Source organism: Neolamprologus multifasciatus, chromosome 8 (assembly GCF_963576455.1).
Source record: "Neolamprologus multifasciatus chromosome 8, fNeoMul1.2, whole genome shotgun sequence".
NCBI lineage: Eukaryota > Metazoa > Chordata > Actinopteri > Cichliformes > Cichlidae > Neolamprologus > Neolamprologus multifasciatus.
The window spans coordinates 181,000-207,726 of NC_140446.1; the positions used below are offsets into that span (position 1 = coordinate 181,000).

The following is a 26,727-nucleotide window of genomic DNA, read 5'->3' on the forward strand; positions in this document are numbered from 1 at the left end:
ATGGGATCATTACAGAGTCTGTAGTGATCTGAACATCAGAGCACAAAGATGACACTGATCATTTCAGTTAATAATACGGAAACTACAACATGACTGTATTTACCTACAAATACTTCACTGATGATGAGTTTGAGTCACTGTAAGGTTTCAGAGGAGTTACGGCGTACCTGCAGAGCTCGCTGTGAAACAGGAAGTTCACATTAGTCAAACTTTAAATCTCATTTTGCTGCACTTCATAGCTCCTGTAGGAGGAGTCAGTTTCAGGCGATCAATAACGCTGAACAAGCTGCTTTTTCTCTGTTTCGACAGTCACGTGACCCAGACGACCTCATGTAGCCCTCCCGGGTCGAGCGGCGGCGCCCCGGAGCTGACGTCTCCGCCTCAGGAGACTTCAGAGGTGGGGGAAGGGCGTGATGGAGAGGCGGTGGAGCAGAGACAGAACCCGACCGCGGAGATGTAGGAGCAGATTCGCCATCCATCCCCGATTCCTCCATCATCACTGCAGTCATGTGACACTTATATTTATAGCTGCTATAAAGCAACTCCAAGTGTAAATGTATGTCTGCGAGCAAACATCATTTCAGCGTTACTAACAAGAGCCCGGCGGGCTCGTCGTTGAGCTAGTGTCAACATTTAAACAGCAAGAACGTGAAGAGACGCCCTTCATGTTAGCACTGACGGCGTTCTCCATCAGAGGGCGTTCGTTGATGTTTTAAGCTGCACATTTTCTTAAAAAGAACTCATAAATAAAGACACATAACAAATAAGATGTTTGTTTCACGCGTGTTACTCGTGCAGCAGGAGTAACGACTAGCCGTTAGCTTTAATGTGCAAAAAGCGCCAGCTTTATGTTGTGGGCGGAGCTTCAGTTTACGTTTCGGTGCATCGTTGGCGCGTGATGTTAGCCAAGCTACAGGCAGCGCCGACTCATGACTTAAGCAACACGACTTCCTGAAAGTCAACCGCCTCCTCTGCTCACTTCCTGTTATATTTCCTGTTCCTGTCGTGGATTTTCATAATAAACATAAAGCCTGTAATAATGAGGTCAGAGTCTCAGAAAAGTCAGTAAACTATAAAACATCCGTGTGTCCTTTAAGACAAACAGGCTAACGAGATAAAAGCTCTGCATTTCATTCATGTTGCAGGTTTTTGCACTGGTGACTCATTTGTCCCACAGACCTGCATTAGAAAGCTTTGTGGTCTCTGACATGAACACAAAGACATTTAGGTTCAACTTTCACGAGTCGTGTCTGCAGGTGTTTGTTTTACTGCCGTGTAAAACGTTCTCTCGGCAGCGTCTCGCTCACCATGATGGAAAAACTGAAAGCACTTTAGTTTCTGTAAAGGTCGCGTCATTCTCTCCAGAAAACATCTTCATGCATTAAAAACGAAGAATTATGAAGATCTGAGGATTCTGGGAATGTAATTTGTCTCAGCGTGAGCCAGTTCTTTCTTGACCACTTCAGCTCGACTCTCCTTCATTATGTTTTAAATTGCTGCAGCGCTCCTCTGCCTCCTTTTCTTGTCCCTTCTCAGTTTCCGGCCTTTTCTCTCGTCGTGGAGAGCCTCGCCGAGCACTCGATATGCTTTTATTCCCAGCAACAGGAAGGTTTTGTCAGTGGAGGCTGAGAGCTCAGCTAATCTGAGAAGGTCGACATTCCTGCTTCTGAATTGTCCTTCAGGGTCACTGTGAAGTTTGCTGCCACAAACCTGTTCAAACTAACAGGAAGTGTTTTTCTGGCTGCAGCCGCTGGCACGGCAGCCTGAAAGGGAACATCAGAGGATCAAAACAATTGATCAGACGGAGAACAGAAGGACAGAAGGCGGCTCTGCACGAGTTAAACAACAGCGGCGACTCCAGCAGCTTTTATTCAGAACTGTAGAAACACAACTTTATGATGCGATGAGGCCTCGAGGGTGGCTCACTGCTGCCTGACAGCAACAACAAGTTTATATGAAGTACTTAGTTTCACTCTGATAGCGACGACGTTGACCAGCTGGCTTAGCTAGGCTACATTATCCGTTTGATAAATGAACTCTTCTGCATGAGGATCGTAGCTGCTGAACACCAGAGTCACGTTTGACATCACTGCAGTCGTCTTTCTTTTGGTCATGCGATAACGACATGACATGTGACATGCGTTGTAACTCATCCCACATGACATCTTTTAGCCAATCAAATCATTTCCTCAGATTCGTCTGTGAGGGGAGCAGAGGGCTCACAGCTGACGGTGTTTTCATGTACATGTAGTTAAACTACACCTTAATCTGCAGACAGCTGTTCCTAATATAAAAGATTATTTTAATATGACTCTGATGAAAACCTCCAGGTCGCTGTGAAAATAAATAACAAACGTAGTTGAGATGTTATTGAATTGTACGTCTTTCTCTTCATGACTTCAGGTTATAGTGAATTAAAACACACGCAGGTGTTTGTTGACATTTTGTTTAAAGTTTAATTAAATTTCCACCAAAGCCGCGAATCAAGAAGACGAGAATTCAGGCAAGAGACGGGACAACAACAGAAGAAAAATAACCAAGAAACATCTTTTCATCAGGAGTTGGTAATAAAAAGGGAGAAACACATAAAAACAGATTTACTGTAACTTCCTGTGAAGACTCGTCGTGTTCGTGTGGTGGGATGTGAGACAATCACAAAGCATGAATGAAACGCCGATTTCACCGCTGTGCCGTCCCACATGCTGCGTTATTATTGGACTGCGGAGCGTTATGTCATCGCTGTGGGTCGATACTCGCACGCTGTCTTTCCATTTCACGCTGGACTCTATGATTCGTCTGCAGGATAATGAGTTTAATCAGAGTGAAGACGTGATTGGGCGAGTCGTGTGTGGCATACGGATGTGTGTGTTCGTCGCCCGTGGAGTGCACGAATGTGCCGCTGTGTGAGCTGCATGGCAGTATTTATAGTGCATGCGAGGCCCGAGCCAATAATCTTCCTGCCTCGGGCTCAAGCTTCGATTCCAGCGCAGTGCAGCTCTGAATATGTGCTGCTGCTGCAAACAGTAATAATGTGAAACATGCACATAACAGTAGGTAAACACGGCCTGACGCTCGGCAGCCCTGCTGCTCGGATTCAGACTCGTTTCTGGACTCGGGCAGGTTTATGGTCTCATCTACTTCCTGCTTCCTCCCATCACAGTTCTCCGTCTCTGCTCCATCACATATTTCTCTTCCTCTCCTGTCTTTGCCTCAGCTTTCTTACACTGCACTCCTGAAATGGATCAGACATTTGTTCAGTCTGTGCATCCTCCCTCTGAGGCCCGCAGCTCGCCTCCACTGCAGGCCTTGTTTATGGCTCAGTTTTAATAGTTCTCTGTAAACAACAGCACGCTCATATAATCCTGCTGCACGGCTGAAATTCAGCTTTACATAACCAAAGCTGGCCTGAATGGAGCGCTGACCTGCTGGTACCTTGTAAGACTCATCATCACTGATGTTATTAAGCAGGCCAATCTAACTGATCTGTCTGGGCCCGGCTTTCTAATCCATGCCTGACTAAGAGGTTGATGCAATCTGTGACCTCTCAGCATCCAGGTTGAGGCTTTGCAGGTTGTGTAACGTCAAATTTGGTTGTAAACTGTTGGGACAAAAGCAAAGAGGAGACCTGCGCATGCACACGTACGCTGCAGCGTAGCTGATGTGGGAACAAAACAAGGCGATCGCAATTAGCAGCTCCTGGAAATCCTGGAGACAAAATCAGTACCTGACCCACCATCAAACCTGCAGTTCCTCTGACGTCCAGCAGGGGTCAATCCCCAAACGCTCACACTACAGCAGTAATAAACATGTTTACTGTATAAAGATGTGAAGTTTGCATTATTGGGGGCGTGGCCTGATTGACTGACAGGTGGACGGTGACACAGGCAGCTGTAGCGGCCAGCTTCACCTGAACATTTTTAATGACTGTAGTAACAGAGCTGAAGGCTGTTTTTTAGCATTAAATACCAATTTATAGATATGGTTGTGTCTGTTTGGCTACACGCAGGGTTTTCAGCCTACGCACACACGCTGTAATGCGGTCTCTAGAATCACAGCTGCTCTCACTTCTGTGCAATCAGACTCAGAGGAGTCGCCCCCTGCTGGACACCAGAGAGCGCACAGGGTTAGCTTTGTCGAATTTTCATAAATCAGTCCGTGTGGGCTCTAACACTTTGTTATGAAGGTGTTAGTGTTGATCAGTGCAGCTTTAGGCTGTTTGAAAACGCAGCGTTTTCTCTCCGTTTGGCCTCCCGTCCTAACTGAGACGGCGTTTCCCCAAGGAAAACGCATCGTTTACTCTCCGTTTGGCCTCCCGTCCTCACTGAGACGGCGTTTTCCCAAGGAAAACGCAGCGTTTACTCTCCGTTTGGCCTCCCGTCCTCACTGAGACGGCGTTTCCCCAATGAAAACGCATCGTTTACTCTCCGTTTGGCCTCCCGTCCTCACTGAGACGGCGTTTCCCCAAGGAAAACGCATCGTTTACTCTCCGTTTGGCCTCCCGTCCTCCCTGAGACGGCGTTTCCCCAAGGAAAACGCAGCGTTTACTCTCCGTTTGGCCTCCCGTCCTCACTGAGACGGCGTTTCCCCAATGAAAACGCATCGTTTACTCTCCGTTTGGCCTCCCGTCCTCACTGAGATGGCGTTTCCCCAAGGAAAACGCAGCGTTTACTCTCCGTTTGGCCTCCCGTCCTCACTGAGACGGCGTTTCCCAAAGGAAAACGCAGCGTTTTCTCTCCGTTTGGCCTCCCGTCCTCACTGAGACGGCGTTTCCCCAATGAAAACGCAGCGTTTACTCTCCGTTTGGCCTCCCGTCCTAACTGAGACGGCGTTTCCCCAATGAAAACGCAGCGTTTACTCTCCGTTTGGCCTCCCGTCCTCACTGAGACGGCGTTTCCCCAAGGAAAACGCAGCGTTTTCTCTCCGTTTGGCCTCCCGTCCTCACTGAGACGGCGTTTCCCCAAGGAAAACGCAGCGTTTACTCTCCGTTTGGCCTCCCGTCCTCACTGAGACGGCGTTTCCCCAATGAAAACGCAGCGTTTACTCTCCGTTTGGCCTCCCCTCCTAACTGAGACGGCGTTTCCCCAATGAAAACGCAGCGTTTACTCTCCGTTTGGCCTCCCGTCCTCACTGAGACGGCGTTTCCTCAAGGAAAACGCATCGTTTTCTCTCCGTTTGGCCTCCCGTCCTCACTGAGACTGCGTTTCCCCAAGGAAAACGCAGCGTTTACTCTCCGTTTGGCCTCCCGTCCTCACTGAGACGGCGTTTCCCCAATGAAAACGCATCGTTTTCTCTCCGTTTGGCCTCCCGTCCTCACTGAGACGGCGTTTCCCCAAGGAAAACGCATCGTTTACTCTCCGTTTGGCCTCCCGTCCTAACTGAGACGGCGTTTCCCCAAGGAAAACGCATCGTTTACTCTCCGTTTGGCCTCCCGTCCTCACTGAGACGGCGTTTCCCCAATGAAAACGCATCGTTTACTCTCCGTTTGGCCTCCCGTCCTCACTGAGACGGCGTTTCCCCAAGGAAAACGCATCGTTTATTCTCCGTTTGGCCTCCCGTCCTAACTGAGACGGCGTTTCCCCAATGAAAACGCAGCGTTTACTCTCCGTTTGGCCTCCCGTCCTCACTGAGACGGCGTTTCCCCAAGGAAAACGCATCATTTACTCTCCGTTTGGCCTCCCGTCCTCACTGAGACGGCGTTTCCCCAAGGAAAACGCATCGTTTACTCTCCGTTTGGCCTCCCGTCCTAACTGAGACAGCGTTTCCCCAATGAAAACGCAGCGTTTACTCTCCGTTTGGCCTCCCGTCCTCACTGAGACGGCGTTTCCCCAATGAAAACGCAGCATTTTGAAAACACTCAGAAAACGAATACATCTGAAGACAGTGCTTTCCTGTCGCAGTGTGGACAGTGAAAACGGAGACTTTCTAAAACGATGACGCATGTTCGTCATGTGATGCAGTCATGTGATGCAGTCATGTGACCAATTAAACTAAGATAGTGGAGGGTATTACACAGCAGCTGTTTTGTTTGACAGCCGTATTAAAGATTAATATCAGTGTGTACGTGCTCCAGAGAGCTTTTCTTCAAATTCTTGAATTCTCACTCGTGTTTGCAACTTTGTACTTTTGTGTTACTCGCAGCAACGACTCCACCTCATTGTTAGTCCATTTTAAAAACTCGCTACTTTTCCTTGACATTTTGCCGGAAAGTAAATAACGCATGCGGAGGACTGGAACGTAAGCGTTTTCAGACGTTTCAATGTGTGGATGTTTCAACTCTAAAAAACGACTGAAAACACTTGTGTGGACGCGGAGCATTTTCAGACGAAAACGGCGTTTTCAAATCTATCCGGTGTGGACGTAGTCTTAATATGCAGTCTGAAGGTGTCCTCAGCAGGTGTGTTAGCGAGGCGCTCACAGGTGCAGCGTGCGTGTTAACGGAATGAATCAGAACCGTGTTTGGCCCAGTCCCCGCTCTGAAGCAGGCGTGTCTGCCCTACTTTCCTCCCTCTCAAAAAGGTCATCACAACATCCCCGTCCTTTAACAAACGCTGTTGCTAGGAGCTTTTAATGAGAGCGAGGCTGAGAGGGGTTTGTTGTTTGTTTCTGTCCACCGTCACATATGGCTGCATGTTAGACGAGCTTCACATCAGATCAGGCCTCACGAGGCTCCAAAGTCCAGGACAGAAGAAACCACTTTCTGATGCTGTTCATGGTGGTCAGAGAGAAACCACAACACTGACTCCCTATGGGCACCAGTTGGCAACAGTGGGGAGGAAGAACAGTCCTACTCTTTCGAGATGTCCCTACATGTGCCACGACTGTCCTCCTTTGCTCGTCTCATCTCTTTTTTCATCTCCTCTGAAGAAGAATCTGCTCTCCTCTTTTCCTTCCCTCCCTCCACTCTTCCTTTCTCACTTCCTTCCTTCGTTCCACTCTTCCTTTCTCACTTCCTTCCTTCGTTCCACCCACACCTAACCATCCACAGACAGACATGAAGCTGCGTTAAAGCTGCGTGAATAAAGTGACAGAGGGGTGTTCAGGGTTTAGGTCTGGGCTCTGAAGCTGCAGCCTGATTGGAGCAGGGACCTGTGTGAGGTCTGAGCGGAGCAACCGTGTTCTTCAAACCTGAACCAATCAGTGCGGAGCCCTGAGCGACCCTGCTTCACCTCACCGTCACATATATCACTGGAGCTCATTACGTGTTTGCAGGTCTGAGTCCGGAGACGTTTCCCTCACTGAAACGTTTCATCTGACATTTTTAATGTCTTAAACTCTCCCTGCTTCCTCATTTCCTTCCTCCCTCCCTCATCTTGTCTCCTCCTTGGGCCGCGTTTGTTTTTCTCTGTCTGAAGCACGCCAGGTTCCACGTGACTGAGCCACAGAGGGGCGGGGAGGAGGGGGAGAAGAGCGGGGCACGGCGGGCTCTCATTGGATGAAAGTAGGTCAAGCCGGCCCACTCATGTGACCCAGCATACCTCTGCAGGCTGTGTGTGTGAAATTTAAAGGAAGCAGATGTCACAAGAATAAAAAAAGGCCTGAATGAAGGTTTCAGAGATAAAATGTCAGCACGTCTGCAGAGAGCAGAGAGAAGTTTAAACTCCACGAGAGACAAAAACACTTTCAGGGTTTGGTTGTTCCTGGAAGTTTCTGGATGTTTAGTCTGCAGAAACATTAAGAGATCAACCAAACGCAGCTTGCTCAGAATGAGCGTTAATGGAAGGAAACAGAAGCGCTGCCCACATGAGCGCAACTCAGGGATGACACGGAACAAGAAGTAAAGTGAAGCAGGAAACACTGAACAAAACAAGAACTGAACCAAGAAACATCCAAGAATCAACACTGATCGCACAGAGCCCCCGTCTCCACCTGTAACAGAGGCGGGGTCAGTAAGCCGCGCCCTGACCTGCAGGCGCTGTGTGGGTGGTGCTCACTCCTCTGCAGCTGAGACGTGTGTTTGCCCAATTTATACCGTAGCGGGAAATCTACGTTTAAGCTTACGACGCCACCACAAACGGCTCCTAACGCTTCCTCGCCATTCCTCTTTGGCTCTCGGGGAGGCGGACGCATCTTTCACCCTCTCCCTCCCTTATCTTCCCCGCTGCTGCTTCTATGTCTTTGTCTAGTCTCGTCGAACCCTCAGAGAGTTTCTCAGTCTTGTTCTCTAAAACCTAAAGAAATAAGGAATTGACGCCCTGCTGGGCTGCGTCCACCTGACCCGTAGTTACGATGTGAATTTCATGTGACGTGGAGCGTTAGGAGCGGTTTGTGGTTAAGTCAGAAGTAGATTTCCCGCTGAGGCATAACTCACGCGGTCGGCTGGACGTCGCCGTGCTGTTGGCGACCGCAAAATAAGAGGAAAACTATTACATCAGCAACACTGCAGGTTCCACCTCTCTTAACCTACAGGGCGCCTTGTAGTGACAGATCGGACAGTGAGCTGCGTTCAGCCCAAGTCCTCAGGTGAACCTCAGCTCTGACCACGCCCTCTTTTTTCACCTTCAGAGCAAAAACTTTCCACAGGTTTCAGAAAATCACAGAGATGTTTCACTTCACTTCCAACAGGGAAAACATTCTCAACATGAAGCTGTCGCTGCGCAGGAAGCATGCGCAGTACGCTCAGCAAAGGTGTGTGAGAGAGAGAGAGAGCGGGGCGGGGTTATGGCTCCTTTGACGTCAGCAGTCCTCCGTTCTCACACATGGACTCGGTGCTCGGTCCGCACCCCGGTCAGGCACCGCCGCACGCGCACGCAGCAGGTCGTGTGTGCTGAGAGCAGCAGCTTTTATTCTGAAAGGATTCCTTTCCGCGTGGATGTGAGGCCACAACGCGAGGACAGCGCTCACCTTACCGTGTCACACCTGCGGCTCTGCTCGGCTCGTTTCCCCAGACTGATGCAAGGAGGCGTGATGGAGAAGATTTCCCGACACCCCGGCCCGCTCGGCCCGCTCAGCCCGGGCTTCCTGCCCACGGCCACGCACGGAGTGCTCAAGTCGCTGCTGGAGAACCCAGTGAAGCTGCCGCTGCAGCACGAAGGTGAGGTGTGTGTGTGTGTGTGTCACATTTAAACTGTGTGTCAGCAGCAAAGTTTCCACAGCAGGAGAAGAGTCCGTGTCTGCCGAGGTCACACGCGCACCGTGACAAACAAGCACCTGCAAACACACCTGTGTGTGTGTGTGTGTGTGTGTGTGTGTGTGGCAATAATTAAATTTGAGGTGTGTGTCAGACTCGCTTCTCACGCAGAGCAGTTCGCAAACACGGAGGTCACAAGTGCAAATTCCCCGCGAGGAACCGGGGACGATTCCGCCAACCAGACTCTGTGTCATTTTTGGAGGATTTTAGGAAAGTGGCCCCGTGCTGCGCCCAGCTGTGAACTTCTGTTTTTCATGTTGCATAACAAGCGTCTGAACGTTACCCGGCTCGGGCTGATCGTTCATAATTCAAAGAGTGATCGGAAAATATCGATATTCTCCTTCAGATGCTGCTTTTCTGCAGCCAGCTGCCCGAAAGTCAAATATGTGAACGCGCCGTGAGACACGCGAAGGTCTCCTGTCACCGCACACAGGTCCTGTTCCTCTGGCCTGTACGTGATGATTATAACATGTTTATGAGTTTGTATCGTCAGGTGTAGACGTGAGCTCCGATCACTGAGCCCGTGGCGGCTTCGTTGTCCTTTAATCGACGTCATAACCTCCAGGTTTACCTGACACTTATAAGTCCGATTAGAATCCACGTTGGAAGCGTCCTTTAATATAAAGACACAGAAGAAAATATTCCAGAGCTCAGTTTTCTTGTTTCTTCACATTCAGATGTTTTACTAAGTTATTACTGAAGCTCAGGTAATGAGTCACCTGTGTGTGCTCTTCCTGATGGACTCTGTGTGAGTCTGTGTCCATGATTGGACTTTCCACCCTCTCGGTTAATAACAAGGAGTTTACTGAGAGCGTCGTGCAGCTGCCGGTTCAGGTTTGAGGCTGTCGTCTCGCCTGTGTTTGGTTTCTTGTGGTCACGCTGAACCATCCTGACCTCGGCGGTCTGAGGCTGCTAAACAAGTTTTTGCTCTGGAGACGTGTCAGGCTGCGAGGGCGATGAAGTAAGTACAGCTTCCCCGTCATTATATCTGCATCACCTTTTCCTGTTCTGAGGTTTTTTAAATGATGTCAAACACCATGAACGATGACTCAGATTTCTACTTTTTCATTTGATGTTCACATGAAACAAGTTTAGTTTTTCAAGCTCTCAGAGGTCTTTGAGGGATGTTTGGGTAAATCTCAGGTGTTCATGCCAGAGCTGTGCAGTCATTTTACTTCAGTTTATCCCCTCGAAACACTTTGTTCAGATGCCTAAAAGCACGTAATCGTGCCTTTTTTCGTTTGTATTATGCTGAGTTAACCTGATGCACAGTTAGCGGTAACGCTCACTTGTGACTTCAGTGAGTGCAACTTTAGTAAAATTGGTTCCACACCAGCCTCTGGAGAGCAGGGTGCTGATGCCAGTGGACGGGTCAACAAAGCTCTGTGATATTTGATAACGACTTCCCTGTAATCAGACAAACCTTATGTTCAAACCTGACCAAACCTTCACCATCGTTTGTGGTAAATAAGACGAGAGTCATGTGAGCAGCAGGAAAACATCCTGAAACGGGAGATTAGAAAACGTTCAGGTACAATCTGCTGCGGTCGAGCTGAAAGAAGAGCCAGAGTTCAGCTTCCTGTCAGAGCAAACATCCTAAAATGAATTCAGATGTGTTTGTTCTCAGTCATTTCATAAACACCAGAGAGCTTTAAAGGTGGAACACCAGCAGCAGAGATCACAGAGATTAACCCGAAATATCTTTTTATAGACCCAGAGACCACCTTCACAGAGTGACTAATGCTGAGCAGTTGCTGCTCCTCGTTTCTTTGTATTTCACAGAATATGAGGAGCAGGTTTACTGAAACGTGCAAACACACACTGAAATACAGCACTGAAGCACAGTTGAACATTAGAAAGCTTGAGCACATTGATCGGTCTCTGAGCAGCTCTCTGTCATCTCTGTGATCTCCAGGTTCTCCTTTGGATCTTCTGAGCAGGCTTCTGTGGGATGATCAACAGTTCTCTCCTGCTTTTTTAGTGCAGACCTTTGCTCTGCACCGTAAACCTCTAAAGGTTGGTTTGTGCACACTGTCAATGATCCACTCTCTCCATGTTCTTGTGCAGCTTTCAGCAAAGAGCACGAGAAGGAGAAAAACCTAGAAGAAGAGCGCAGCGCCCCCCAGTCGGCCTTCCTGGGCCCCACGCTGTGGGACAAAACCCTCCCCTACGATGGAGACACCTTTCAGCTGGAGTACATGGACCTGGAGGAGTTTCTGTCTGAGAACGGGATCCCCTCCAGCCCCTCCCACCACGACCACCACCCACCACACGCTCCACCACGCCAGCCGCCAATCATGACACCAGCCCCTCCCACGCCAGCACCCTCAGTGATTGACCTTAGCAACCACGCCTCCGCCTCTGTGCACACGACCGTCGTCTCCCCGAACTGCCTGCACGGCAGCCCGGCAGCAGCAGGTAACACCAGCACACCTGGTTTCATTAACTTTAACTTTGTATGTTTTTAACACTCGCAGCTGTTCAAATGAATCACTGTCATTACCAGAGTACCTGGTGCAGGTAAAGCACCGTGTCATCAGCATAGCAGTGAATTATGGGAATTTAAACCAGGAATAATGCAGAGCCCAGTATGGATCCTTGAAGGACTCTAAAAAAGATATATTTATATATATATTGTGGATTTCCAGCCGGGGATGAATAAAGTATGTGTCTGGAGGATAATAAATGTTTACAAAGACTGAAGAACCATCACGAGGTAAGAAGCAGGCCAGACGAATCACAGCAGCGCACTCTTCAGATGATCCTGAACTGTTTTTGTCCTCATCAGCATTAAAGTGCAGTTTTTAGAAGTTTGACCAAGATATGAGATAAGAGATAGTTATCAATCCTGCGACGCCTCTTTGAAAAAGGTCACTAGAAATATCTCACAGAGGAGGAACATGTAGAGGTGACCACATGATCCCGAACAGGCTGAGATGGTGTCACCGAGCCGCTCCGTCTCCGTCTCGCACTGAAAACAAATGAGAGGCGTTTGTCCCTTTGAGACGGCAGGCGTCCTCGACCATGGGGCGGGGTCGCTGTTTGTTGAGGAAATGAAATGAATGACCAGCTCGTGCTGGTGATGCTCTCTTCTTCTTCTTCTTTGATTTTGGAACTAAAACATCTTACAACACCTTGTCTTTTAAAGTCATTTAAAATGATTAAAAATCCTCCAGTGGATGTTTTGTTCCGCTCGGGCCAGAGAGCGTCACGTGACGCTGAGCGTAACGGTTTGATTACAATCTGAAGCTCGAGGAGGAGAAACATCTCTGACCTTTAGGCTGAACTGAGATTTGCATGAAATAAACTTTGTAAGAATAAAGTTCCCAGATTCAAAACATAAATGTTGTTTGTTTGAGGTTTTAATCAAAGAACCGATCAGCGTCGAGCGTTTGATGCTTTGAAATCACAAAAACTCTCCAGCAGCATCAACATTACTGAGTTTGAACTGCAGCTCAATGAAAACAAACCTGTGTGTGTGTGTGTGTGTGTGTGTGTGTGGCAGTGTTTCTGCGCAGTGTACCAGGGGCATGTGGAAACGTTGTCGTACCATAGGCACGAGGTGTGTGTGTGTGTGTGTGTGTGTTCGTGTGTGTGTGTGTTCTTTTATGCAGTGTACCAGGGGCATGGAGAAAAGTTGTCGTACCATATGCACGAGGTGTGTGTGTGTGTGTGTGTGTGTGTCAGGATTATTAGTGGATGTGAATGTAAACACATGTTTGAAGTGGGAGTCGCCCTCCTGCTCCTGCTGGGAACAGCATGTACTTGTCCCAGTGATCTCATTTCATGTCCACCACACACACACACTCGCGCACACAGACACGCGGGGTCACATGTCTGTGCTGTCAGGCGCTTGTTTTCTTGAAGAGGAAGTCCGACCTCGCGGCATAAATCTGACACAGTTTTCCTCGTGAGCGAATTCTCTCACCTGTGAGGTCACCCTCTCGACCAAACACACCTGAGCTCTTCTCACCTTTGCACAGCCGCCCACCTGATGAGCCAACTCTGCCTTGGCGATGAGCACGGTCTGCGCTTTGCTGTGTTTTTCTCTGTGGTGAAAGGCAGAACGAGACGAGAACAGCGTGGAAATGACAAACGCGTGACCCGCCGGCGCCCGCACGGTTCAAGTTTCCGCTCAAATGGAAAATGAAGACTGTTCACGCCAAAACACGCCAGCATAAACCGCTGGCAGCGCTGATGACGCCGGTGTTCCAGATCTACTGGCGTTTAGATCTACTGGCGTTGGTCGAACAGATGTGTGGCAGTCTTGCGTTTCAGGAGCTGCTACCGACCAACCAGCAAAAAAACGCCAAATGTGTCATCTGTGACACTTGTGAGGTTATCTCGAACACACTCTGTCAGTCTTGATGCCGTTGAACAACAAAATGTTTACAAATGTTTCGAGTTTACCTGGTGATATCCTCATGCGCGACGCGATCGCGAAAACAGCAAACAATTAACACCACGCCGATGTTGTTCACAGGACAGCAAGAGTAAACGATCGGGAGACTCTTGTCGTCGTTATCGTTCCCCTCGCACGGTTTATTTCTCCGGTTTCAGCGTTTTTGTTGCACAACTAAAGCGAGCAGTTTACTTTGTGCACTAACATGGAGTCGAGTCAACCAGCGCCACCTCTGGCCAAGTGCCACAGCCTACAGCCAGATCAACTTGTGACACACATCTGCACCACGTTTGAATTCGTTTCATGCACAACACATTTGTACCTTTCAATTGTCTCTGTCTGTGCGTCATGCAAATAAACCTTTGAAAAGAATGAAATGATATCATATATTTCCTATTGGCCTCCATTTGTACAACATTCCAAATTATGTATACAAAGTCACAGAAATCACCACCCCTGTTCATCATGATTTTAATATTCTCTTTTTCCATAACAATGAAATACGCCTTGGACAAATGTGACACATCAATATTTCATCAGTGTTGTCACATCACATCCTGTAAGCAGAGTCTGTCTGTGTCTTTTCTCTGGAAATGAATATTTCCAGCCAATATAGGCGATCCATCAACATGGAGAGTTGGTGGTTATATACAGTCTGTATAAGTGTGGTTAATCTAATGAACATTTGTAAGGAGATGGCAGTTACTGTGAATTCACAGCAGTTACACAGTGATTAGTAATAAACAGAGCCAGTGAGAGTGAGTGGATTTAAGAAAGTCAGTGACTCAGGTGTGGCGATTGGTTTGTCATCTGTTTTTGGGACTGGAGGAGACGTAGAAATCTTTTGTTTTAAATCTTAGTTAGGAAGATTCCTGTTGTAAAACAAGCATTTTGTGTGAGAAATGCAAGAAGTACATCTGCAGAAAGCACACAGTTACATTCTGTCCATCATGTGGACAAAATTGAAAATGTTGAGCATTAAAAAACTGAGAACATTGGGCAGGTTCAAAAGAAATGTGTTTGTAAGAACGAAAAACCAAATTGTTCCTAAAATAGTTATGGAAAGTCTAACTGTTGTATGTCTGTGTTCTACATGTTTATCTGATGGGAAATAAAGTTGCTATTGTTTTATTGCAGTTTCTTGACAATTCTGAGTGGATTTACACAGTACGGGTCAAAATGACCCGCAACAAAATCAATGTCACTTTTTTGTTTTTCAACATAATACAAGCGTTAATTTCCAACACTTGCTTATGATCTTCAATTTGTAGCAGATCCACTATCACATAGCAGCTAGAGCAGTCTCCAATGCAGGTCAGTCCACTGCTGCCACCTGTGGCCAAATACCACAGCCTACTACTAGATTAACTTGTGACACGTCTGCACCTGCTGCTATGATCACATTGGTTAGAGGCTGAGTGGCTGCACTTACCCACTTACATCCAAATCTACCCTCAAACATGTTGAAAGATGCAATCCCAGCAATGTGGATTGTCAACACTAAAAACAATCAGTAAGCGAACACAACAGGGATCAATTTTCTCTGTTTATTTAGCAACCACAACATTTGTAGTCGCCTTCTGCAGAGGGGAAGTCCACACACACTGTGTGGTACCACTTCCCATAGAAGGTGCATTCAATCTGCAAGAAAAATTGGATTGTCAGAGTCATTCATCTGAAGTCAGGCTCTTGAGTAAAGCAACTAAACATGTTACAGTGTGCAGATACTGCATATTTCTGTGCAACAGTCTTATCTGTGTATCACTTGATGTTTCCATGCGTCCTTTAGGTGCTCTAGTGTCTTTAAAGTGCAAAGGCATGCAGGTCACCTGAACTATAATTCCACTGTCGGTGCATCAAAGTGACATGTCACCCAGTGATGTTGAAGTAACCCAGTCAAGGTGCTTCCATCTGAGGTATTGATTTCGTTATCTTACCCATGCTAACAACATGTGATGTTACAACACTGGTGAAATATTAGTGTGTCTATATTTGTTCACGACATTTTTCTTATGGGCAAAAGTATTGATATCATGATGAACAGGGGTGGTGATTATTATGACTTTGTGTATATAATTTGGCATTTTGTAGAAATGTAGCCTGATAGTACATACATGATATCATTTCATTCTTTTCAAAGGTTTATTTGCATGACGCACAGACAGAGACAATTGAAAGGTACAAATTGTGCATGAAACGAATTCAAACGTGGTGCAGATGTGTGTCACAAGTTGATCTGGCTGTAGGCTGTGGCACTTGGCCAGAGGTGGCGCTGGTTGACTCGACTCCATGTTAGTGCACAAAGTAAACTGCTCGCTTTAGTTGTGCAACAAAAACGCTGAAACCGGAGAAATAAAACGTGCGAGGGGAACGATAACGACGACAAGAGTCTCCCGATCGTTTACTCTTGCTGTCCTGTGAACAACATCGGCGTGGTGTTAATTGTTTGCTGTTTTCGCGATTGCGTCGCGCATGAGGATATCACCAGGTAAACTCGAAACATTTGTAAACATTTTGTTGTTCAACGGCATCAAGACTGACGGAGTGTGTTCGAGATAACCTCACAAGTGTCACAGATGACACACTTGGCGTTTTTTTGCTGGTTTGTCGGTAGCAGCTCCTGAAACGCAAGTCTACCACACATCTGTTCGACCAACGCCAGTAGATCTAAACGCCAGTAGATCTGGAACACCGGCTCGTAAGGTTTGACTCTTTCTTGCACCCCGCAGCTTCTCCTCGGCCGGCGCTAATCTGGGGCTCTGTCTCAAAATAGCAGCGTAATCTGTGGCATAATCTGGCATATTTGTATCCCGCTCGGCCTCGTGACTGTGCAGCAGATAAGGAAGCAGGAACCAGCAGGGTCACGCAGGGTTCAGTGGGAAACAAACAGGGAGGAGGAGGAGCAGTGCAAACATCCTCATCCTGCCGTCGGGTGGAGTCGCCTCCAAGCTTTGACCTGCAGCTGCCGTCGTCTGCCCTCCAGACAAACATGTTTTAGCTTTTAGAGAAGGTCAAAGGACAAAAGAGGCCAAAAAGCAGAAAGTGTGTACCTGAGCAGAGGCTCAGCTGGAGTCTTTGTTTGAACGCACAGAGCGCAGCGGCGTGCAGCCTCTGGTAAAAGACACCATCTGACGGCTGCAAATTTTCAGCCCTCACTGTCAGAAATGAGCTGCTGTGAGGTTACCGTACTGACAGACCGTCTGTGGAGGCGGGGTTACCAGCTGACTCCACCCTCCATGCTCTGTTACTATAGTAACCTCACAGCAGCCGCGTTATTGGTCAAATGATGTCATTTAAAAGGCTCCAACAACACGAACAGTCCAGAGGTGCAGGTGAAGCTAACAGCCACCTGTGTCACCATCCACCTGTCAGTCAAAGAGGCCACGCCCCTAATAATGCAAACAGTTCCTGTATCTGACTGTAGATGTGTTTGTTATGACACCAACTCGCTGCTGCCTCTGCTGGACGTCAGAGGAACTGCAGGTTTGGTTGTCCTGTTATGACGGCGGGTGAAAGGCGGCGGCCTCGGAGTAAATTGAGCCCATCCATGTGATGCGTTAATCAAACTGTCTATAGAGTGGCTACGGAGGCTCGCGCACGTGTCAGCGCGTCCTGTCAGCGTCGCCTTTGAGGCAGTGAGCACCCCCCCCCCCCCCCCCCCCCCCCCCATCCGCAGCAGCTGCTCTTTGGGGCTGTTTGGCTGATCGCTGGAGCCGCTGCTCACTTTCAATGTAATCAGAGCGATGTGAGCAAGCGCACGTACACCGTCTGACGAGGATCATCCAAACGGCGGCTTCATTTCTGTAAGTGCCCCCCCCCGTCAGGACAGTTAAAGAAGCTGCACGTGACGTTGGTCTGAGCAGGTGAGACCCTCCACAGGTTTAACAGGTTCAGCTTGAAACAGGTTAAATGTGGAGGCGTCAGAGCATCAGATAGTCCAGGTTTTTATCTGACTCTGCTCGTTACACACACACACAGACACACTCACACACACACACTCACACACACACACTCACACACAGACACACTCACACACACACACTCACACACAGACACTCACACACAGACACACACACACACTCACACACACACTCTCACACACACACTCACACACAGACACTCACACACAGACACTCACACACAGACACACACACACACACACTCACACACAGACACTCACACAGAGACACACACACTCACACACACACTCTCACATACACACTCTCACACACAGACACTCACACACAGACACACACACACACACTCACACACAGACACACACACACACTCACACACACACACTCACACACAGACACTCACACACAGACACACACACACACTCACACACACACTCTCACACACACACTCACACACAGACACTCACACACAGACACTCACACACAGACACACACACACACACACTCACACACAGACACTCACACACAGACACACACACACACACACACACACACACTCACACACAGACACTCACACACAGACACACACACACACTCACACACACACTCTCACACACACTCACACACAGACACTCACACACAGACACTCACACACAGACACACACACACACACACTCACACACAGACACTCACACAGAGACACACACACTCACACACACACTCTCACATACACACTCTCACACACAGACACTCACACACAGACACACACACACACACTCACACACAGACACACACACACACTCACACACACACTCTCACACACACACTCACACACAGACACTCACACACAGACACACACACACACTCACACACGCACGCACACACACTCTCACACACACACACTCTCACACACACACTCACACACAGACACTCACACACAGACACACACACACACTCACACACACACTCACACACGCACACGCACACACACACACACACACGCACTCACACACACGCACGCACACACACACACGCACACACACTCTCACACACACACACTCACACACACACGCACTCACACACTCACACACGCACACGCACACACTCACACACACTCTCACACACACTCTCACACACACACACGCACACGCACACACACACACTCACGCACACACACACACACACACGCACACGCACACACACACACTCACGCACACACGCACACACACACACACACTCTTTCACTCTCTGACCAGCTGGAGAGGAAAAACAAACAGCCTCTTCCAAGAAGTGCTGCTGAGGCAGGTGGGTTGCCGGTGGGGGGTGTTGGACCTTCACTCGTGGCGGCGCTGAGGGGTTGAGGCGCCGCCGCCGCTTCATTAATCAAACCATTAGATCTTCAGAAAATGGCGGCTGAGTGTTGGCGGCTGGTGCACGAGCACGCCGGGCTGAGAGGTTCTCTCTGTTTAACAGAAGTTTGTTAGCAGCAAAAAACACCAAGAAAAGATGAGAAGCTGTGTGACAGATCCACAGTGGGTTTGTCTGAGGCGTGTGACAGATCCACAGTGGGTTTGTCTGAGGCGTGGACTTATATTGATGTTAAGTTTCATATTAAAACACTGAAGCTAAACATTCAGTAACAAACAGCTGAGGCACTGATCCTGTTGGTTTCTGTTGCCCTCAGATCAGCTTTTAAAACCACAAACTCAGAATAAAAAGTTCTTAATTTAACCGGATTTAATCTGAGTTTATGTTGGAAAAAGTAAAATAGTTTGAATCACAGCTTCTGTAATCTCACTTTTTAAAATCCAAACCTTTTTACATAAAGATATATTTTAAAGCTTTCTGTGGCATAAATAGGCTTCCGTACCGACAGGTGATCACATTATTATTTTTCTTCACCTGTGAGTGAGACTGAGCTTCGTTATGGTGCTAATGAAGCTGAGCAGGATTTCAGGTGCTGCTCTGTTGAGGCTGACAGTTTCCTGATGGAGCTGCTGAACATTTTTATCACAACAACAGAAACGTCGGATAAAAGAAGAAGAACTGTAACTGAGGAGGCTGAAACGTGTGCAGAGAAGACGTGATCACTCCATCCTCTGCACTCGTCTCCTCATCAAAGGCAGCTCGCTCTTATATATTCTCATTTTTTACTATTTTCACCGGGTTTGTGTGCCCACGTTTCCTCCTCTGCTCGCCCACAGAGCGCGGCGCAGACAGCGAGGCGAGTATCAGATCACGGCTGAGCATCAGAGACTGAAATGCATCAGCGCTCACCACCAAACACATCGAGCCCCATTTTTATGGTGAAATATTTCCTGCCTATCACTGCAGCACACTCGCTCTCTGGCGGTTTGTCCCCACCTGGTGGCCACAGCTCGACACTGCAGCGCAGAGACAGACACAAACACACGTTTATGAGTTCTCTCTCTGTTCTGTAGTAAAGAGTAGCTACAGCTGCATCTTCATATTTCACTTGCTCAGTCTGTTTTACCTGCAGCCGTTGGCTTTAGGCCCCGCCCACATCAGATAAGAAAGCAGTGAGTTATATTCAGAACCTTTGCCTCTCGTTATCTGCAGTCACATGACTCCTAACAGGAAGTGAAGCTCGAGCAGGAGCTGTTTGTGACTGTGACCCTTCTTACAGGTTTCATAAATGGAGCCCATGTGTCATCTCCTCAGCACCAGTTTGTGGTGCTGGTGTAACTGACTGGGCTGATCAGACTCACTGGGTTCAGACTTCATTAGTTACTGGGGGTCATGGGTGACCAGTGTTGGGAAGGTTACTTTTAAAATGTACTCCATTACAGATTACAGAATACATGCCCCAAAATGTATTCTGTAACGTATTCCGTTACGTTACTCAATGAGAGTAACGTATTCTGAATACTTTGGATTACTTAATATATTATCATGCTGTTTACAACTACATGAATGTACTATTGCTGTGATTTATTACTGTTACTGAAGGTCCGCGGCTCCGAACCGTAGTAAAGGGACCTCTGGCTAATACGGTGGGTTCTGTGTCGGCTCGTAGCTGAAAACTAGCTTTACTTTGTTGTCTGGGTCAACTTTGCTAGCAGAGACAGAGAGAGGCGTTGAAAGGCTGCTCCAACAGAACTTATTGTTTCAGAGGAAAACACGAACACGGTGTACAGTCGAGTCTTAATAGCTTACTCACAACTGGGCTCGTCAGGCTCTCTTCTTGGCTGCAGTGGTTATTATTATATTTACATGCTTCCAGCTCCCGTTTCTGCTCGATGACAGCTCGTACTTTTCCTTTTTCTCCCTCCCTCGCTCACAGACACATAACGTGTATGGCAGTCCATTCTCCCTGCAGCACGGACTACACTGCCCATGATGCTACATTCTTTAGAGCTATACCTGTAGCATTCTGCCTGTTAGCTTAGCACAACAACAACAAAAAGGCCTCTCTCACCCAGGAAACACACAGAGAGAGAGCGTCACCCCGTAACCATGGCAACCGTAACGCTGCCGCCTGGAACAACAGAACGTAGCTGTCAAACAAAACCGAAACAGTCCTGACCCGCGACAATATGAAACAGGGAAGTACCGCCGTGTAATCCATTTATTTCAACAAAGTAACTGTATTCTAAATACCACCTTTTTAAACGGTAACTGTAACGGAATACAGTTACTCATATTTTGTATCTTAAATACGTAACGGCGGTACATGTATTCCGTTACTCCCCAACACTGTGGGTGACACAGCGTGACTGAAGAAACTGAACATGAGCAGCATCATCTACTTCTTAGATTCTTTCTCAGGTCAAACGAGATTCAAACTGTCTGCTCGTGTCTCCCTCTGTGTCACTCGTCAGTCACATGACCCCCAGTCTGAACCGTCCTCTGTTTCTCTTTCAGGCCTCCCAAACTCCAGAAACACCTCCAGCCCCATCGACCCAGACTCCATCCAGGTCCCCGTCAGCTACGAGCCCGACCCAGCTGACCTGGCTCTGTCCAGCGTCCCGGGTCAGGAGATCTTCGACCCGCGCAAGCGCAAGTTCTCTGTCGAGGAGCTGAAACCGCAGCCGATGATCAAGAAGGCTCGAAAGGTCTTCATCCCGGACGAAATGAAGGTAACTTGGAGTTGGTTCTGTCCCGATGAGCGGCTCAGATTTCGCTGTAATTCCCAGTCTGACCTGAGGGTGGCGGTGTTCAGAGAGGGTTAGAGAATAATAAGCAGCAGAAGTTCAGCGTGAATGAAAAGGTCAGAGTTCAGATGTTTGAGTGAAGCAGCAGAGGAACTCCGGTTCTCCTGGATGTGATGTGAATGCCTGCAGATCCATTAGGGCTGATTAGTCGGCGCGGCTTAAAGCTGCACAGCATGCTGGGACAGAACGAGCTGGCTTCTTGCTCTCCTATTGGCTGGCAGAGGTCTCGGGGTTAAGAGGCTTATGTTAGAGTGAATGAGGGAGCGGAGACGTTGCTGTGAGGTCAGGCTCAGAGGATTTGGCTTTTAATTTGTTCAAATGAAACACGGCTGTGCGAGCGCAGGAGGAAACGTGCGCGGCGTTTAGTCATCCACACTCGGTCCTTCAAACAGAGACAAGGACTCAGATAAGCACACAAAGCTCACCGTTTACGCTTCCTCCTGCTTTGTGTGTTCACGAGGCGTTCACGTGGTCACGATCAGAAATATCAGAGAGGCTGAGATGGTTTGCACATGTGCAGAGGAGGGAGGGCGGCTGTGCTGGAGGAAGGATGCTGAACGTGGAGCTCAGAGAGGATTCATGGATGCAGGTCATTACAGTTTACCACCTTGTTTGATATGAAGTTTTTATTTCTGCAACAACGACATGTCGAAGTTTCACTTTGTACCACAACATCAATCCAGTGTCATTAAATCACAGCAGCTCTTTATACAGCAAAGTGAACCCCGACAATCTGATGGCCTCGTATGAGCGAGTACTCGGCAACAGTGGGAAGGAAAAACTCCCTTTTAACAGGAAGAAACCTCCAGCAGCACCAGGCCCAGGGAGGGGCGGCGGTGGGGGTGAGGGGAGGTTTAGGGAGGCAAAATTTGAACGTGCTAAAAAGCTGATTATTATTTTTATGAATCAGTAAATGTAGCTGTTCTTCCATCTTTCTCTGAAGTAATCCTTCCTGTTTCCGCTCTTCTTCGAGCAGGATGACAAATACTGGGCCCGGCGCAGGAAGAACAATTTAGCTGCTAAGCGCTCCCGGGACGCCCGACGCCTCAAGGAAAACCAGATCGCCATCCGGGCCAGCTTCCTGGAGAAGGAGAACTCTGCTCTGAGGCAGGAAGTGGTCGACCTGCGGAAAGAGCTCGGGCGCACCAAGAACATCCTCACCAAGTACGAGGCCCAGCACGGGCCGCTGTGAGGGCGCGGGACACACACATGTACAGAGTTCACACACACACACTGCCAGCCAGCTCGTCTCACGGCTCCGAAGGGCTCGACTCACGGCAGGTTAGTCTGTGGACCAATCAGATCAGAAACACGGAGGACACGCGTCCTCTGATTTTGATTCTGCCTCAAAACGTTTTAAAATGCGTTCGCTGGGGACTACTTTCAGTGGCGGATGAATCCACACTGGTGCTGTAAAATGACACACGATGCAACACATTTATAGTTTAGTTTTTTTCCCGTGCGCTGGCTTCACATGACTTCCTGTTTGAGTCGAGCCCGTTACTCAGAACTCTTACACACACACACCTGTTGCACACCTGTCGGGGCGTGTCTTCAGCCCTGTGAACTCTTCTCATGGACTCCACTAACACTCACTTGACCTCTGACCCCTGCTCTCCCAATGTCTGGCAGCTCCTCCCCCTGCAGGTGTGAACACACCTGTAAATGAATGTGTACCGCCTCCTGCCTCTTAGCTCTCTGTTAATCTTTCTGTCGGGCCCTCTGAGGCCCCGCCAACTGTTTCGCATTCACACTAACTTTAACCTGACTCTTTTTTAAACAAGTGCCCAAAATGCCCAAAGTTTTACAGCAAGAAATGTTTTTATATTTGTGAGGATAATCAGCGGTAAGCGTCTTCAGGGAGTTCAGACACGGTTGGGCGCGTTTTTGGAGCCCCCTAGTGGGTGAGGGGAGCTCAGCAGCCAGTCCGGTCACTTTAAAGGGTCTGGCTGCATGTTTTGACCTTTGACCTTCACTTTAGCATGTTCATGTTTGTGTTCAATAGGAAAGCTGCTTCAGGTTTAGAAGTAGAAACAAACGGGCGCTGTAGAAATGCAAGAACCAGCGTAAAGATGGTCGCTTCAGACAGCGTTTCTCTGAGCGCGCCGCCAACGAAAAACAAGCAAGATTAAAGAGATAAAATGCACTTAAAACAATAAAAAACAAATTAATAACAAACTTTAAGAAAATGGTTCAAATGAGAAGAAACTTTAAAGCGGTAAAAACTAACCTGAAGTCAGAGTGCTCCTTGCTGTGCCGATCGAGACGTTCTTCATCGCCACACTCTTCACATCCTGGTTCAGTAAATGTTTGGGAAGGTTGATTCCATAAAAAGGAGATATCTTTTCTGGCGGCATCATCTTCGTCTCTTCTCTTTCTGTTTCTTCAAATAAAATCTAATCCGGCGTGTTCGCCTCGCACTGTTGCTTATTTCGGGTAAATGTAGGAAGATGGAGGTGAGCGTGGGGGTTTCTGCAGTGACTGTCCTGCTTCTCATCTTCACGACTTTACCTTCACCTTCACTTCTCTTTCTTATTTTGCTTTTTGTGCACGAATGAAGCCGCGTTGAAGTTACGACGTGTTCAAACCAAGCCGCGCTGACAGCTGATTAATGCTCAGCTGTCATGTTTTTGTCTTTCTGTGAAAGTTTGAATTTAAAAATGTATTTATTTAGCACACCTGCTGTCGGTCAGAGCTTTACTCTTCAGGTACTTTATCGTGAAACAAGTCCCTCTTCTGCTCGTTTCCACCTCCTATATTTTTATTCTTTAATAATCTTTAAACATGTTCAGTTTAGAGAGAGAGGAGCTGAACCTGGATCCAGTTTCCTCTCTCTTTAAAAGCCTCCTCTCTTCTGATTGGCCAGCTTCTGGAACCCTGCTGACTCCTGCTGTGGCAGTTTTCAAACATGACTGATCGTATGGATTTAACGTCAACGTGTATTAAGGTAATTAACTGAAACTTTACCACGTTTGATAAGCGTTACAGCGGCAGCCAATCGAAAGAACCCTGCCTAGAATGGGCAGGGCTAAGGTGGCTTGTTATGAACAGATCTGGTACAAGATAAGTAAAGATTATTTTGAAGTGTAAATCATGCAAAGCTGCTCTAGCAGGAAGTGAGGAAGAGTCCAAACAGTTTCTTGACTTCTGATTGGTTGCGTTGTTTTTCTTGTTCCTGTTTTAAAATAAGAAAAAAAAAATTGTGATTATAAATAAACATCCTGATAAGCCAAGACGCGGTACGAGTTTCTCTCACTCTTCTTCGCCGTGTTTTTGGAAACTCGCTCCGTTTGAGTGCAATAGACGGTTCTTTCAGGCGTGAACTTTGACCTTTGTTTCCCACGTAGCTCAGCGACACCCCCCGGTGGCCGAGTGAGACATGAATGTATATTTGGGTGCGTGGCGTCGTCTGTGGGTTCACTTCAGCACTCTTTACTACAGACCAAAAGACTACAGTGTATACAGGATATATGGATACACAGGGTTTAATGTTTATACAGAGCTATTCTTCTTGTACAGCCTGTTTTCCTACGTAGATATTTCCCGTGTATTTTGGAAATCCTTTCATAAATCTGAAGCGTATATATCACACATATATATTGTTACAGTGGCGTGCCCGGCCGGGGCGTGCGATGCATGGGCATTAACCTACCAGCTTCATTTCACGTCTCACCCTGTTCTCCCCCACCCTCAGCACACCTGGGCAGGTTCCTTTAGTTTCATGACTGTGTTTGGCCCAGAGGAATGTAACCCCCCCCCCAACATGAAGCCCTCTTTTCTTTTCTTTTTTTGTATTCTGCCTTTTTATCGTTTGCTGTGGTTCCTCTTTCTGCCTCCTGCTGTTTGATTCTGTTCACAGAAACCTTTCCTGTCCTTGATTCTGTTTCTCATGATCAAAATAATAAACACAAGTTTAAATACCGTCCATGTCGAGCTTCTTTTGTCTGTAGTCACAGGTGCAGAAACCAGATGAACGGGCGAGTTGATCGGGTCCGGTTTATATCCTGACATCTTTGTCATCTCTCTGTGCTGCTCTCTGCCTCGGTCTCTTTCAAAATAAAAGCTAAAGTGAATCCTTAAAAAAGACAGTCAATAAACATAAATAAAACAATGAACAAATAAGAGTTTAACAAACATAAAAGGGAATGGAGAAGTAATAAGAAAATGAATGAGTAAAAACATAATCAAAATATACAAACCAAACAATTTAAATAATTTATAAACAGAGAAACAAAAAATAAGGGTGAAAATAAAATTAAAATGAAAAAATAAAGTTACTAATATAAAAAATATTAAAGTAAATTTTAAAAATATAAGTAAAATTTTTGGGAATGATTAAAGCTTAAATATAATTAATAATAAAAAGGACTGGATACAAATGTTAATGTTAAATGTTTTAAATGGAAATTATTGAGGGGAAATTATAAGTAATGACCAAAAATAAATCAGTGTTTAAATATGTGAATTTCACTTTATGTTCTACAGAATGAAACTTTTGTTTTTAACTTTAGTTATTTTTAATATTTATATATGTATTGTTTATTTTGGCACTTTTGGTCCTCTGTAATCTGAGCGTTTGAGTCATCACTTCTTCTTTCTTTTTTTTGTTGCCTGTCCCGTTGAGAAAGATGCCCAACGGATTTACTTTACCACGTGGATCATCACGGCCTTCCCGTATTGGTCCGTTTGATTAACCTTTGTTACTATTTTTTATTTATTTTATTTTATTTTACGTTATTACAGACATGACTGCGGGTGGGAAAGGGAGAAAGAAAGAGAGGAAGAGGGTTTCCTCACTTCTAAATGTGTCTATTCATGCTTCAGCTAATTTAGCATAATTATTCATTTATAGGTTAACTGATGAATCCATAGGTGTGAGTGTGCGAGTGAATGTGGGTGCGATTGGTTGTCTGTCCCTGTGTGTTGGCCCTGCGACAGACGGGCGCCCTGTCCAGGGTGGACCCCGCCTCTCGCCCTATGACAGCTGGGATAGGCTCCAGCGCCCCTGAAAAGGATAAGTGGAAGCAGATGGATGGATATTCATTTATTTTTATAGATTTTTTATACAAGAGGCAAACATGGAAGTTTTCTTTGTGTTGCCGGAAT

The 26,727-nt window shown here is 47.3% G+C and overlaps 1 protein-coding gene and 2 long non-coding RNA genes across 4 annotated transcripts in view; 1 reads left to right on the plus strand and 2 right to left on the minus strand.

Annotated features, from left to right (window-relative positions):
* Positions 1–13,925, minus strand: part of LOC146512000 (uncharacterized) — a 192,860-nt gene extending 178,935 nt beyond the window's left edge. Inside the window, exons 1-2 of the long non-coding RNA XR_014875821.1 lie at positions 13,538–13,925; positions 13,330–13,411 (exon numbers count right to left, since the gene is read on the minus strand). This is a non-coding gene — a long non-coding RNA (uncharacterized LOC146512000). The remainder of the gene's footprint in view (positions 1–13,329; positions 13,412–13,537) is intronic.
* On the minus strand, positions 125–11,218 carry LOC146512012 (uncharacterized). Its single transcript, XR_014875822.1, has 2 exons — positions 9,847–11,218; positions 125–9,740 (listed from the first exon to the last, which is right to left on the minus strand). It is a non-coding gene; the product is annotated as an uncharacterized LOC146512012 (long non-coding RNA).
* hlfb (HLF transcription factor, PAR bZIP family member b) lies at positions 5,777–25,546 on the plus strand. Of its 2 annotated transcripts, none has more exons than XM_085171130.1 (4): positions 5,777–9,031; positions 11,195–11,545; positions 21,332–21,546; positions 22,595–25,546. In XM_085171130.1, exons 1-4 carry the CDS (start codon positions 8,659–8,661, stop codon positions 22,811–22,813), a joined length of 1,158 nt encoding a protein of 385 aa, XP_085027256.1. In that variant the 5' UTR covers positions 5,777–8,658; the 3' UTR covers positions 22,814–25,546. The 2 variants fall into 2 exon arrangements, with proteins under 2 accessions (XP_085027256.1, XP_085027257.1); XM_085171131.1 differs by having other exon boundaries at positions 5,786–9,031; positions 22,598–25,546.
* The last annotated feature ends 1,181 nt before the right edge of the window (positions 25,547–26,727 follow it).

Bases quoted from the DNA above. Each gene is read 5' to 3' on its own strand.
- hlfb (XM_085171130.1), top strand. From the start codon at position 8,659: ATGGCTCCTTTGACGTCAGCAGTCCTCCGTTCTCACACATGGACTCGG. The intron at 9,032-11,194 runs GTGAGGTGTGTG...GTTCTTGTGCAG, and splicing joins GCTGCCGCTGCAGCACGAAG to CTTTCAGCAAAGAGCACGAG. The intron at 21,547-22,594 runs GTAACTTGGAGT...CTCTTCTTCGAG, and splicing joins TCATCCCGGACGAAATGAAG to CAGGATGACAAATACTGGGC.